Source organism: Ruditapes philippinarum, unplaced genomic scaffold, assembly GCF_026571515.1.
Source record: "Ruditapes philippinarum isolate M1 unplaced genomic scaffold, ASM2657151v2 ctg1746_1_1_1_1, whole genome shotgun sequence".
Classification (NCBI taxonomy): domain Eukaryota; kingdom Metazoa; phylum Mollusca; class Bivalvia; order Venerida; family Veneridae; genus Ruditapes; species Ruditapes philippinarum.
The window spans coordinates 80,502-97,028 of NW_026851517.1; the positions used below are offsets into that span (position 1 = coordinate 80,502).

Below are 16,527 nucleotides of genomic sequence, written 5' to 3' on the forward strand. Positions count from 1 at the left end.
TTTATTTAAAGTAAAATATTGTGAGATTAACAAATACAGCAATTTACATATTGCAATCGGACTTACAATCCAAGAAAATTACCAAAGAGTGTTCAACATATGAAAAAATAGCCCTTACTGTGTTAGAAACGCAGTAGAAATATGGTGATAAAATACTGCAAAAACAGTCTTAAACCACACATAACATGTAAAATATCACTTGGATCTTGGATGTTTTTACCTTTCTTAAAATTTCAATACATTTTACTCAATATTGTTTTTCTTGAAATATTTTGCTCATCTGGAGGCGTGAAGCTTTAACTGATGATGCACTTATATATAATTTTATATCATATTTATCAAATTATTGCTGAAATTTGGCAGTTTTGGCATTTGTATATCATAAATTATCTGAGAAAATAAAACTCTGAAAAGCTAATAAATCTGTGGGAAAAGGGTTAAAATATGAAATAATTAATAAAGCCCAAGAATAATCTTTTTTATGAAAATAATATAATGTAATATGTAAAAACCACAATAAGGTCCTTCTTAAAAAAATATTTGCATGTACAATTTATAAAGATTAATGGAAGGGAGAGAACTCCAACAATACTGTTCAATTTTTTAACTATCTAAAGGGAGACAAATATACTTATATACTATGAACACATTGTAAAATTTGGAATATTTTTGTGGAAAAAGGTAATTTAAAATTGTGCAATATTTTAAAAATATTCATTAACAACATTACATCACAATTATTTACATAACTATTTAACATAAGAAGATCTTTGAGAATTTAGTAAACTACATGTATTATTATAATATTGTGTAAATTTTTTCTCTCTATTTGTAACAAAGGTTCTAACAAATATTCATTAACACATAAAATATCAGTTATAACTAATTAAAATTAAAAGTTTTTTATATTAGTGCAAAGAAACAAATATAAATTTTAATAATTAAAATATCAAAAGCTCTCAACTTCATGTTAACATTTAATTATCTTGAAATAACAGGAGATAATATTTTAACTTCACATACAATATTATGCCAAGAATCTGGGTGTGACTTTAGAATAATCTAAGCTTATAAAAACATGTATTATTAATTTGTTGACACATGATATGGCGGCATATAAACGGTTATTTGCATAATAATCCTGGACTGGCAGCTCAGGTTATATTTACAAACAACCATTTATATAGCACTGTATAACCTGTCAAAAATCTTTATAACTTATAATCTAAACACAACCATTATTATTTCTACAAGTATCATTAAATGAGCTGCGTCATGACAAAACCAACATAATGAGTTTGTGACCAGCATGGATCCAGACCAGCCTGCGCATCAGCGCAGTCTGATCAGGATCCATGCTGTTCGCTATCAGTTTCTCTACTTGTAATAGGGTTTGTAAGCAAACAGCATGGATCCTGATCAAACTGCACGGATGCGCAGGCTGGTCTGGATCCATGCTGGTCCCAAACGCACTATGTTGGTTTTGTCGTGACGCGGCTCAAATTAACCATAAATTACCATGCTGGAACAGAATGAGTTTAACAATTTCCACCAGAGTACAAGCCAGGTCAACCTGCAAATCTGAGAAGTCTGATCAGGCCGACTATAATACAGCTCATTTCTTTTTGTATTTTAAAGATCGAAATCCCTTTAAAATGTGAATAATCTTGTCCAAATCTATTCCACAAATTCAGCAGGTTAAGCCAGTGACTGATGGCCATTGTGATTTTGTGTTGTCTTTAATCAAAAGATCATATGAGCCACGTCACGACAAAACCAACATAATGGGTTTGCGACCAGCATGGATTCAGACCAGCCTGCACATCCGTGCAATCTGATCAGGATCCATGCTGTTCGCTATCAGTTTCTCTACTTGTTATAAGGTTTGTAAGCAAACAGCATGGACCCTGATCAGACTGCGCTGATGCGCAGGCTGGTCTGGATCCATGCTGGTCGCAAACCCATTATGTTGGTTTTGTCATGACGCAGCTCATATATGAATTTATCAACTTCAAGGGCTTTAATAATGAATGACTATATACAGTGCTATTCTTGGACGAGGAAACATCTTTAACACTAACTTCTAACTAATTTCTACAAGATCCAAGCATTTTTATGTATGAAAAATAAAACAGTGTAAATTAAAGGCATGTTTATTGCCTCAGAAACAAATACAAACATGAATTTTATAGTATAAGAAAATAAGGATGTTTGTTACCCTATAAAAAAGTAGCAATAAATGTGAAATAACTTGTCATAAAAGTGGCAAAATGTAAACAAAGTAGTATTATAACTTTCATACAAAAAACTTATTCGCTATATATTACCAAAAAGCAACAGATCAAAAAGATGGTTCAGGTTATTGGCTAATGAGTAAATTTTTGGATACTATAAAAGTAAACCAAAATTAAAGCTTTTGAGAAATAAAAATAAAAGCATTTCTGAGGCATAATGGGCCTTTAATGTGGCAACTATTTATACATAATTTCAAAAAATGAACTAGAGTTGAAACACAACAAGAGCTATAGATAAAATGGTATTTAAAAATCATGATTAAACAAACAATATATACACATATTTTTTCCCTTTAAAAATAGAACTCTGAAAAATTGGAATCTATTTCATTGAGTAAAAATTCTGAACAAATTTAACATGCTATATTAGTAACTTATTCACAAAAAGTACCAAGCATAAGCATATGTATCTTTTTTTACTTTAAAGCTAATTTCATCTTTCTTTTTAACCTTTTATATATTAAGCAAAAGCACTACTTATATAGTAACGCAGGCAGAAGGTGTGTGGTTCCTTTAATTTCATCCATACAATATACATGTACTATAAATAAAGTACTCTATTTATAGTGTATTAAAATACAAAATAAGTAAATCTGTTTCAAAAGTACAACAAATCTTTGTGCCTACGTTTGAAAAATTGATTTTTGAACCTGGTTTTAAAAATTTGACTGAGACTGTGTGAAGTCTATAAACTGTGCTTGGAAGCTGAGAGCATCCAAAGCTGTATCAATTGGTGTGACGACACAGGAACCATAACTTGTACAGCCTACAGCTACACCTATACATATAAGGTCATGACCTTCCCGAGACAGAAACACCAGACACCCTGAATCTCCGAGGTCAAAGAATTTTAGTTTTGTCTCTGATGTTGATGATACCTCAAACTGATTATAAAACTCCATGATGCTGTTACCATAGCAACCCTCAAAGTCCTTGACATATACACCGTCAACGTATAACTTGCCGCAGGTAAGTCCTGTTGTTGCACCAACTTTGACAATACTACAGACAAGTTCTTCTTGGCTGATGTCTGATAATTTCTGTATCTTACCACTTGCAAAGTTGAATGATTTTTGTGAATCAATACCTGGGAAAAAAGAAATTGAGCATTACCACAATGCAGATTGAACCCGTGATACTACAGGTGATCATAAGTCAGAATAAAATCAGAAATTATCTTTATACTGAAATATTTATATTATATTTTTCTTTTTCTAGCATAAACATATCTCCTAGAGCAAACTTTCAATCAAGATATATAAAATAATGGACTGAATTAACACAAAAAATAGATTTAAGCATGACCTTGACCATAAAGCTATGTAACTGGGTCATATGTTTCATCCAGACAATAAACACAAGATAAAAATGTTCTGCACTGCATTAAATATGGAGATGTTCATTTAGAAGATTCAAATAAAACTATTTCAATTGACATACATGTGAATTTTTTTCCATGGTCAAGTGGGAGATTTTTCTTCAAAAAGAGGGAGGTTCAAAATTTGCAATATTACAAAGAAAGACGTTTTGACATCAAAAACAGGGAGATTTCTTTAATTTGTGAAAATACCCCTTATTTTAAGAAAAATCTTTGAAAATACAGCTGCAGAAAGATGTATTCTCCCTCCAAAAGTGGGAGAGTTCACATAAATGAATTGCGAAAGTCTCATCAAATTTAACCAATATATGTCTGACTTATGCTTACACATTGCTGTAAGTGCTGTTCCTATTAAACGTAACCATTTAACCAAACATTTACCTGCTTCTTGAAGTTGTTCTTGTGTTATATGAACAAATTCACTATCAACTGGACCTTGACATGTAACCTTGACAACAGCTACATCACAACCAACACTTTCACATGAACCTGGCTGATAGACTTTCTCATACACTTTTCCACATACAGTTCTAAATGTAAAATAAAAACATTCTGTATTAAATTTACAAGGAAATTTCATCAACAAGAATTAAGAGTTAAAAAAAGGCAGGAGGGAGATGGCAGTTAGGTATAATAATCATCCATGCAGTCTATTGGGTGACAAAGCTTAAATTTTTATCTTTTTCTTTATATCCAAAAAATTGATAATTTTTAGGACAGTTTCAAATATGGAAGCTGGATAAACCCATTTAGGAAATTCAGAGATTAAATGTTAATAGAAATAGAAATGTGTCCATAGGGCACAAGTGCCCCCACACTCCACTGTTTTGTCAATTTAATGATTCTAGGTCAAAATGATATTTTTTGGGCTACATGTGCCACAAGTTGAAAACTAAAAATCTTTTACTAAGTAAAGGGCAAGACCTTTACAAATATTGAATTAATCCACAAGCAAACCTCAATGTGCACAAGTAAACATGCTGATCAACAATCTCCTACAGGTCAAATACTTTTTGAACTATCCATGAACATGTTGTAAATTGCAAATTTTTACTTAGTCAAGGGCAATAAATCTACAAATACTTAATAAATCCACATGAAAAGTGCCCAGAGGCACTGATCAACATTCCTGTAAAGTTTCATGACCCTAGGTCAAATACTTTTTAGAAGCCTCATGCCACATGTTGAAAATTGCAAATGTTTACTAAGTCAAGGTCAATAACACTGAGAAAACAGAATGCATCCATAAGTAAAACCCAAGGTGCAAAACTTTACATGCTGAGCAACATTTCTGTAAATTTTCATGACTCTAGGTCAAATATATACTTTTTGAGCTATGTGCGACACAAGTAACTGTTGAAAATTACATATTTTTACTAAGTCAAGGGCAATAATAAATACTAAATAAATTCACACAATAATACCCAGGTGCACAACTACATATACTGAGCAACATTCCTGTAAAGTTTCAAGACTCCTGGTTAAATACTTTTTGAGTTACATGCGACACAAAATGAGAATGGACGGAGGGACAGACAGACAAACAAGGGTTAATGTAATGCCCCTCTGAAGTTGGGGCACAAAAACAAAAAACACAACATAGACTCAGCAAATTTATAAACAAACTCGGAAAAGTGGCTGAGTTGTTTATTTGCCACCATTAAGCATCTCATTTTGAGTCATCTGGTTTAATTAAATCATTCAGGGTTTCAGGCTTTCTGTAAATATTTTGGGATAGCCACAACAATGGATTATAAGGAAACATACACCTTATTTTAGATTTACTGAACACATAGTGAATAAACTTTATAAGGAAAGTTGCTATAAGAGAACTGTTGCTCATAATTTTAATTAAAGCCTTTGTATCACATTTTCTATGCAAGTAATTCTATGGGATTCCATTTTGTAATAAAATAACCCCTTTTTAAAGAAACTCAACAGCAGTAAAAATTCAGCTCAACAAAAGCAAGTTTTATGCTTCACAATACTTTTTTTTCTTCAGAATACCAATTTTATTATACAAGGGGCAGGGGGTGGGGGGAAAAGCTTGGAAAATATATAATTAATAGATTTGAATTATAACCTGCTCGAAGCTGAATTGTTTTCTTGTCCTATTACACTACTTTGCTGATAAACATCATCACCAATATTTGCATCAGTAAAGGTGTGAGCACAGGTAAGGAAACCTATGTCACCATCAGGTAATAGCAGGAAACCACCTACAGTTCCAGCTTCAGTCCCTGACTGTAAACATACACTGGTACCCATATGTATGTCCTGCTTCACTGATGAATGATGGGTGTTTTCTATCTGTAACAACATTATAATCAATATTAATATCAGTGGTTTTTCTCACTTAATTGGGAAGAAGTATTAGTCTCTCGATTTGGGTAGAATTGTCATTAAAATTGCTCATTTGGTAAGTAAAAAAGCTGATCGAGTTCTAAAATTTTGGGAAAACTGCATGACTATTTAAGAAAAATTTCTATATGGAAGAAGCCTTTTATTGGCCTCTATTATATCAGGTGAAATAAGTAAGTAAAAAAGCTGATTATGTGATTAAATTTTGTCACTTATGATTCAATTTCTATATGGAAGAGGCCTTTTATTGGCCTCCATTATATCAGGTAAAATAAGTAAGTAAAAAAGCTGTTTATGTGATTAAATTTTGGGAAAACTGCATGATTTTTAAGAAAATTTCTATTTGGAAGAGGCCTTTTATTGGCCTGTGTTATATCAGGTGAAAAATTATTGACTATTAATCAACAATTAAAAAAAGGCAGTATATGTTGTATTATTTTAATACGACACATTATGCATTATTTGGTGACCCTTTTGTCTGTTTCCTAAATTTTAACAAGTCACACATTTTCCTTACTACATTCCCAAAAATATACATGACACAGAATTAAGTATACGACAAAACATTGATATCCTCTCTTGTCAAATGTATTCCTTCTTATTGTGATCTAGTGCTCCAATGAAGTTTCAAAACTTAATGTTATGGTCAAGACAAAAATTATGAAGAAACAAAAGGAAATATCTTTAAAATAATGAATGTGTTTTGATATAAAATACATGATACTTTTAATCAATAAAGACAATGACATTGATATTGTTCAAGTTATTCTGTTGAAACCTGAAGTTTCAAAGAAAATTTGCTTCAAAAGGGGCATGACCCAAAAGCATTAGTAAGTTGAATGCTGCTGAGCCAAAATCTGACTTAAGCTGTGCTTTGATATAGTAGTTAATATCATACTTACATGCTAAATATTTATAATCACAATTGCTGATATCCTTCAAAAGTTATCCTGTGGGAAACCAATTTTCTACAGAATGACGGACAAATTGCCATACGGTACATACTTTAATACATCCGGACAAATCACAGGGTTTCATCCCCGTCACTGCATTTTTCCTCAACCCTTATATAACACACAATTCTTTCATTGACATCAAAAGGCAGGTTTGTTTTTTCCAATATATTAATACTGTACTAATTTTGTCAATTTATTATTATGACAAGTTTGGGTTTTAGTTAATTCAAAGACATGATTGTTCTTTGTCAATTGTCTTTTCTGCAGTAAGGTTATAAGTCACATCATAACACTTTCAATTATTGTGGGAGCTCTAGGCCTGGTGCCACTGACCATATATATTTATATATCAAGTTGGCTCTTAAGCAGTGACTTTCTGTAATTTAACTTAGCTTAGGATAGCTTACCTAAGGTCACTTTAACCTTGATGAGGGTTAACTTTAGTGATTCAAAATCAGTCACTTTATCCTGTTGGTAATTAAGTCCACTCTGATCATTATCTTTAAGTCATATCATTTCATAAAATCATTTGCAGCATTAACTACAATTTATATTCCATTAAAGGCACATTATGCCTCAGAAACACATCTTTTTATTCCTAAGAAATGACAAACATTTGTTTAGTAATGTTTTAATAATGGATTAAGAGCATGCTCTAACTCTGAGTTAATAAGTGCTGAACATGCAGTAATGTATCGTAAAGGTAGAAAATGTAAACAAAGTATTATTTTGACTTCAATACAAAAAACTAATTCACTGTTATACCAATGCCAACAGAGCAAACATAGTTCATGTATAATTATGGCAAATAAGTATTTTTGGAAACTGTAACAAGATACCAAAATTTCTAAAAAAATAAAATAAAAATGGTAGCATTTCTGAGGCATAAAGGGCCTTTAAAATTTGATCATACTTTATAATGTTTTTTTCATTTTGTTAGGTTTCAAGTCATACCAACACTGTATAGGTTATAATCATGACAACTTTCCGGCTTTATTGAAGATGAAGACTTTAAGTATACCATTTTGTACATTATAACAGGCACAATTAGGCACAGGAGTAGAATCACTGATGTTTCTCAGTGCACTAGTGGGCACTGGAGTACACTGGTAGAAAATAGTAATATCAGGACTCAACATTTTTCAAAGTAATAAAGCACAGTTTTCACTTTGTATATTTTTAATTATCTCTGTAAAATATCTATAAAATCAACAGTAATATTTTGTAAAATAAAGTAAATAAATACATGTATGTATAGAAATGAAAATTTGTATAAATATTTATAGACTCGAATAATAAATCAAATGTATACTAAAATATTATATAGTGTAAATAAAATGTATAAATTTACACAAAAATTCCACAATAATAAAGACATAAAGACATAATCAAAATAAGCTGTGACTAAAAGTTGCAAATCCAACTATGATACTTTAATAAAATGATATAGCATATAAATATAATAAATTAATATATTCCAGGCTATGTCAAATACAAAACTACATACCTTCATCTAAAATCTAGATAAATATAAAATGAACATAAGCCTATGAAATGGCCAATTTAAAATATATGAACACTCTAAATAAATGAAAAGCAAAAAAAACAACAACAAACAAACGAAAAAACACAATATAAAACTGAGATCATATAACTTGAATGCATAACAAAAAAGAACCAACAAACAAAACTAATCATCATTTAAAGGGACTCCATTGTCTTTTGTTGTTGACGTTACACAACAGTAAATATCATTTTTTGACCATTTAAAGTATTATTTTCAAATTTTATGTTTTAATCAAAACTCAATGGAGCTTCTTTAATAGTAAAGATTTATAAATTAAAAGAAATAAACATCAGTGATCATTATGCCAAGTATTAATGGTGAGTGCTCCGGTAAAAGTCAAAATACCTTTACATTTTCAATTTTATAATTTACTGAGCAAACATAATTCATAATCCATGTGACCCATGGAGATTTCTATATCATTTGGAATTTGAATGTATCAGGAATGTTCAATTTTTAAAAAGTGTGGTATAGTCTTTGTATAATTTAAGTAGTTTTTACATAATTTTATCCTAAACATTTTTCATTTCATGAATTATTGGTCAATACCTTTATAATAGTTAATCTCTTGAAAAGTATTACTATTCAACTTAACTCGACAGCGGAAAAAAATGAGCATAATATCACTTTAATTAATGGATAAATCAACTGTTAAGAAAATTAATGCAAACACTGAGAATAATCAACATGACAACAAATACCTGATCAATTATATTATCTGTCAATATTTCATTTTGCCTTGTTTCACTATCATCAACATCTTCATTTAAATCTTTACGGTCAAACTTTTTAGCTACAGCTCTTGGGCTTCTTTTAGTTCTGTTTACAGATTTCTGTGAGGTTGAGGATGCTTTACTAGTAGAACCGGACACACAACTGTTATTGTTTATATCACTTTTACTCTCGCTACCACTTTCACAAACAGAGCCCCGAGAACTAGCCGAGGATTGACTCCTAGAATAAGTTCTCTTATCTACCCCAAGTTCCCATAATTGTTGATGTAGGTCTGATACTCCAGCTGGTGTCGCAACTCCTAGTCGGAAATATCCTTCACGTATATCTACAGGTAATCCACCAATCTCTTTTGGAAAGGGACTTTCATTAAACGGTATAAAACCCTTTATTAAACAATGAACTACAATACACAGTCCTTTCTCGAGAACTTTCCCACCTTTCTTTGATCTACATGGACATGCATTTATAACAGTTATTTTACTATGGTATTTTTGAAGATTTACTGAACTGAGGGCTTTCCTGATTGATTTAAAGTTATCTAATGTAAGAGGGTGTGAACGTACATAGTCACTATTTACCACTAATGTTGCCTCATTGCTGACCAAATCATAACGCCTCCTGTACACAGGAAAACCCATGAACGAGTCCCACTCTCCCTGTATGTTTTGTTTAGTAAGTATAACAAACACTGGCTGCCATCTGTCCTGCTCAAGATAAGCTGGGAAAACATCAACACATAAATCACCTTCAGCACCATGAATAATCTTACAAACATCTTCCAATAGTAACAATGTAACATCATAGTTCTGTTCTTCTATAGCCAATGACAGAGCTTCTTTTATCTCTCCTTCTGATATTGTCTTATCAGAATTCAAATAGTCAGCAATATCTTGTAAAGATCCATTACAAATTACGTACATTAACCCTGGCATATCTTGTTTGTTGTACCTCCTCTTCTGGACCGGGCTTCGCAAACATGCAATAGCTCCTCTAAGTTCTTCAGACTGACCTTGAAAACTGTAGTAAACAGAGTCATCCATTGGGCTAACAGAGTTTGGCTTGGTTCCCTGCTCTTGGTCAGTATCATACACTTCTCTACCTTCCTCTTGCATCAACATATCAAGTTCATGTTCTAAATCCTCACCTTCATTGACATCACATTCCTTATTCATCCAATCAAGAACATTGTCCCAGACCTCATGGTTCTCGTCACATGTTTTCAGACATTGTTCAAACAATTCCTGTTCTTGTCTCTTCTGCCTCTCTATGATTCCAGATTTATTGCTACAATCTGACAATGTTTCTGTGCCTGTTATTTCACTCACTGTTTGCTTCGAGTCCATGTCAGATGATGTTTTACCTTGAAGATGAAAGTTATTGTCTACATACACACCACTTAATGCACTTTCACTTCCACTTACCACCATATCTGAACTTTCTTCATCAATGTTATTATACTCAGGCTCGTATTTTCTTCTGCTTGCTGGACTACCAGTCATCAATTTCAGACTTGGTGAGCTGATCTTAATCATACCTTTATCATGAAGAAAATGGTACCTGGCACTTTCGTTAATAATGGATCTTGTCTCCCCATCTATACTGTTTGTACAGCTTACAGATGTTTCTCCCAACCTGTTACCATTTAACATTGGGTACTGATATTTGTGTAGATTAGTTAAAGATTTACTTCTTCTATGATGACGAAGTGATTCTTCCTGTAACTGCCTTTCAAAATCTTCAAATTCAGAAGTAGAGTCGACTTTGGGATGTTGGTGGGCACTATAATGATTTTGCTCTAATTCTCTTTGACCTGAATCATTATTTGAATTATCTCTATCTGAGATGGTTTTTCCTTTAGGACTTGAGGTTTTGGATGGAGGACTTTTGTTTCTCCTCTGTGGACTAGGGCTTCTGTGTATGGCAGGAGATCTTTGTAACCTTGGACTTCTTTTTGGACTTGAACTCCTTTTTGGACTTTGGCTCCTTCTTTTTGGACTTGGACTCCTTTTTGGACTTGGACTTCTTTTTGGACTTGGGCTCCTTCTTTTTGGACTTGGGCTTCTTTTTGGACTTCTTTGTTTCAATAAAGAAGTCTTTGATGATGTAACTGGACTCCTCTTTGGACTAGTATTTATTTTAGGACTAGGGCTCCTACTTTCAGAATTTTGTCTTCCTCTGGCAGGGCTTTTGTGTTTTGGGCTTGCATAGGCAGGATTTGCTGTAAGTTGTTCTGCAGACTGTTTATGGGAATAAGCTGACATCACGTGTTCTATAACTTCATTTTCATAATCGGTTTCGAAGGTGTTTAAAACAGAGGGGCGTGGCAACTTTTCCAGACACACCCCTGCAGTGATCTCATCACCGCTTTTCCTTGTTTTGTAAAACTGTAGGCGTTTCTCTGCTTCCTTTATGAAGTCTCTTTCTGATGTTGAAGAAAACTCTTTGCTTGGAATGGGTGGTTTTCTCCAATCACCTGTACCATCAATTTTCTCATGAGATCGAGTGTATTTTGACTTGATTGGATTACCTCTCTCATCTCTTTCAAACATATAAACATCTTTATTTATCCATCTACTTCTGTTAGAACTTTCAACTGTATCTGCAAAACTATTAGCAAAGTCTCCTGTAACAGCAGTGACATTTGTCAAGGACAATACATCATCTGTTGTTGTTGTAGTAGTTACTTGTGTAGATATGCTATCCTGTTTAGCAAATGTGACATGAGTTCTTGGAACATTCACTTCCACATCTGCCTCAACCATCATCATTTCAGTAGCCTGTGGATAATTGTCACTGCTAGCCCCGTCATTCATATCATTACCCTCGTGTTGCCGGTTGATTGGGCAGTTCCGAGTATATCCTGGTAAATCTTCCTCTGCATTTGTCTGTATCATCTGACTATCATTACGAAATGTGTACGAAAAATTTGAAGCAGAGGAAGTATTCTTCTCCCCATTATGTTTCGGATCTTCCATTTTAGAATTTTCTTCAATCTTTGCAAATGAATACTGACTGTTGTCCCCCCGATCATGTCTAAATGTAAATGAATAGGGTGATAATTCAGCTTGGCTTATGCTACTATAACCATAGTTTTCTTCCTGAAATGTGGATGAAGCTATTGGGGGTGAGTTATAGATGCTAGATTGATTTGTTCTCTGCAATGGAGAGCTTGATCTTGAACGTGAGCCACTTCTATTACAAGGACTAGAATATCTTTTAGGAAACATTCTTCTTGGACTTCTGCTTTTACGTGTTCCTGGACTTGTATGATTTTTTTCAATGCTGTTTCTTGGACTCGATTTCCTTCTTTTCTGTAGAAAACTTTTCACAGCTTCTTGTTCTGGTGACAAAACATTTTTACTAGGTTTCTTTTCAAAGCTGACACTCCTCTCTAACTTGAGCTCTGTTTTACCACGTATACTAGGATCACTGTAAGAATGTTCTATATTTATATGTGTAACATTCGTATGATGTATCTGGTGGGTATCTCTATACTGCCTTGTGGCTGACAGGAACGACAATTCACGTTCAGTCACTGGTGTACTTGTCTGAAGCTGTCCTGGTGTGTCCTTGCCTAACTCTGAAATATAAAATCAAAATTTAAACAAAAGCTTCGCATGTTGGATTATTAGACAACTGAGGAATGTGGTATTGTAAAATGTGCAATATTAAAATGTGATTGGATTCAAGTGCATTATCAGCATCTATTTCAGGCTGAAATATAGCCCAATTCCCCTTTCCACGAAGTATGGATTTTTGTACACAAGTGTCACTGTGACCTTTGACCTCAAAGTCATGGCCATGACTATCCTCACTACGAGGTTAGAAGAAAGCCCATCTATTAGTTGAAGTTTGACAGGACAAAGGCTAACAGACTGGCGTTCATCCATTCATGTCCCAAATGTTGGAATTAAAAAATAATTTTTTAGGTCAAATTTTTTTAAGGTTTTTGAAGGCCTTCAATAATTTTTAAGGACTTTTAAGGCTCTACAAACCTTGTCCAGAACTCAACAAATTATGTTTAAAATGAATTTTTCATTTAACTTCAACCAAATGTCTATAATGATGTGTAATTCTGAGTTTGAACAGATAAAAAAACTCACTCAGTTTAAGTTTACTGGGTATTCCTGATGGTAATGACTCTTCATTCAGACTGTTGATAGGGCTGTGGAACATGTGTTCCTCATTTTGCCTTGTGTAACCTTCATCATATCTCATTTGACCTTCATCATGTCTTGTGTAATCTTCATCATATCTTGCTTGACCTTCATCATGTCTTGTGTAACCTTCATTATATCTCGTTTGACCTTCATCATGTCTTGTATAGCCACTTTCATATCTCATATCCTCAGCATGTCCCATATAATCCCTGTCATATCTCATATTATCTGTATCATGTCTTAATTCACCATCATCATGTTGCATGTTATCTCCATCATATCTCATGTGGCCAACATCTGACATGATTTGCTCCGGCTCATCTTGACTGCTCGATTCTTGATGATCAGGGACAACATAGACCTCATCAGATGTAGTGCCAGAACTCAGTGATGGCATACCACCCATTGCCTCTATATGCTTAGGATGTGTTTCTATAAAATAAAAATGTTGAATTTTCATTAGATGATTTTACAAGGGGCGTAGGTGACCGGGTGGTTAAAGTCCTTGACTACAAACAATTGACCCTCGCCACTGTTAGTATGAATCCCAGCTGAGACTTAGGATTCTTTCATGTATGGCTGAAATAATGCACGGAAGGGCATCTGAGGTCTTCCTCCATCAGTCGAGCTGGAAAAGCAACATTCTGTAAGCTAGCTGGTGACAGAACCTGAAGACGCTTAACCAGGCTCAAACCTACAGTGGTGAGTGGCAAGTGGTTTGAAGTCAACAACGTTTAACACCCTGCGACAGATCTTATAACACTGCAGTATTATTATATCCAAGGGCAGAGACAGTCTTGAGAAGGTTAAAGATGATAATCACAGAGACCACCTGAGTTAAAGCCGTACTCTGGTAAAAATCATGTTTCAGGCACCTGTACAGTACCTAGTTCGAGGAAAGAAACTCAAGTGTGACCAAATAAGATTTAAACTTTCATTACTGTCAAGTTTTAATAGATATGTTTATACTGACTGAAATAAATTTTACCGTGAATAATTTGTTCTTCAAGTTTCTTTTCAGTTTTTCTTCTTCTGTTGGCTTCAGTATAACTTTCTCCTCGGAACTTCTGCAATATATGTGACAGATGGTCATGTAATTATATTACAAATATATTTAACGAAAATTGATGTAAAATGAACTAAAAATGATATCCAAATATCTCTTCAAAAGTCAAAAGCTTATTTGCCCGTCAGATAACAGTGTTTTTTTCCACTTTTTGGGGAAGGGGGTCGGTGCTGTTTGGAGGGGGAAAAATGCAAAAGGAGGGGGAATTTTATTTTTTCAAAAATGAAGAAACAAAAACATATCCAATGCATATTTTAATACATCACTTACCACTTTAAGATTTACTTTTGTTTGACATTGTTTTCTTACCAGTGAGTAGAAAAGGAGACAACTCTTGCAACACAAGTTTAAAATGCGTCGCTTTTTCTTAATATACGGATCTAAAATATTGACAGCAGAATTTAAAGAGTCGCATGTTAAACTTGTTGGGATGCCAGGAGTGGTTCCCCTTACATACCCGGGAACAATTTGTAAACAACTTTGCTTAACAGTAAGTCTTACAGGCTTAATATAAAACATTTTTCGGCAGTTATACGCAAAAACAATGGTATCCATTGCAGGCAAATTTTGGCTGCAATATGAGGGGGAAATTTCGGCTTTTAGAGGGGAAAAATATATACTATTTTGAGGGGGGAATGGGGCCGAATTTCGCCGAATATTTTGGTGAAAAAAAAACACTGGATAGCACAATATAATTTCTTGCATAAATTTTATATAAAAAAATATACGTTATCATAAAATACTGAAAATATCAGAATAATATTCTACAAGAGCAGGCTATCAAGATGACTGTAAGACTTTTTCATAATTCAAACATATCAGTGATACTTTTTTTCAAATTTTCATAACAGCCTGTGGCTTTCTGATGGAAAAATATAGCACTATACATCCAAAAAGGGGGGAAATCTTAACATGAAAAATGCATATCACTGCAGAGGACAGATTTCTGTCTTTCAGGCCATTAAATTTAACAAGTAACTGAAATGCAATTCAATTAATATTTTCTCCCATAAAGACCTGAATTACCTGTTTAAGTCTATGCCATTCTTCCAGCTCCTGGGGTATAGCTGTTTCTAGTTCTCCTACTCTTTTCTCGACCTCCAGTAATCGATCATTTAATGTCATAAGGTCAACGTCATATACCTGAAAACGGTGCCGCCTACTGTTTCTCTGTAATAAATTAAATAAATATAAATCTAATAATTAACAGCTTATATATAAATTCAACATAAACATTTATTTGGAGTTTAACAAAACTACTTCATTCAGGCACAGACTATCAACTTATTCATAGTATAATGTTCTAAAATTAATCTTCACAGATCAATAATTGTAAAAAATTTGACACACCAAAAAAATCGGCACATAAAAATTCATCATATATATAGGTTTTAATATAATCATATATGGAAAAACAGCGGGACTTTCATTTCATTTTGACACATCAAGAAAATCAGTTAAATTGAAAGTTCTTTAGTAACTGTACTTACTTATCATACAAAGATACAATATTTTATTTTGGGGAGCAGTCAGATTACACTTATCATGAGTCCATATCTATTAATAGAGTCATCTTATAACTGAACATAGATCATGACTTTACTGAGTCTCTGTCAAATGGAAAACTGTCAGCATAATTACCGTCTGAGCAGCAGTGGCTACCCTTTTCTTGATAGATGCATTGTCTCCATTAGCATAGTTCCTCCTAGCTGCTGCTTTAGCTCTAAAAGATTCTCTCCGCAACTCAGCCTGGCGGTCTCGGAGTCGTGTCCTGATAGGACTGCGTACCCATGCTTGTCTCTCCTGTTCTACTTGCTCCTCCGAGTTCTGAGTGGAGCTTGTTGTAGTCGAGGATTCTTGCCTCGCTGGTAACTACATCAACATTTTAATTCAAACATATTCATTAGAGAATGTTTATATAATTAGATCTACTACAGTTTATGTAATAAATCTAGCAAAACTGTTTTATCACATACTGGTAATGAAAATCAACTAATTAGTAATATAAAC

At 33.4% G+C, this 16,527-nt stretch overlaps 1 protein-coding gene across 1 annotated transcript in view; it reads right to left on the bottom strand.

Moving 5' to 3' along the window:
- Positions 1-1,097: 1,097 nt before the first annotated feature.
- The window catches only part of LOC132712990 (uncharacterized), a 33,356-nt gene continuing 17,926 nt past the window's right edge, over positions 1,098-16,527 (bottom strand). The window contains exons 8-15 of the mRNA XM_060695798.1: positions 16,159-16,389; positions 15,544-15,687; positions 14,440-14,518; positions 13,395-13,883; positions 9,258-12,871; positions 5,756-5,982; positions 4,054-4,202; positions 1,098-3,381 (exon numbers count right to left, since the gene is read on the bottom strand). Of these exons, the coding sequence (XP_060551781.1) occupies positions 2,951-3,381; positions 4,054-4,202; positions 5,756-5,982; positions 9,258-12,871; positions 13,395-13,883; positions 14,440-14,518; positions 15,544-15,687; positions 16,159-16,389 (5,364 nt within the window). The 3' untranslated portion in view covers positions 1,098-2,950. The remainder of the gene's footprint in view (positions 3,382-4,053; positions 4,203-5,755; positions 5,983-9,257; positions 12,872-13,394; positions 13,884-14,439; positions 14,519-15,543; positions 15,688-16,158; positions 16,390-16,527) is intronic.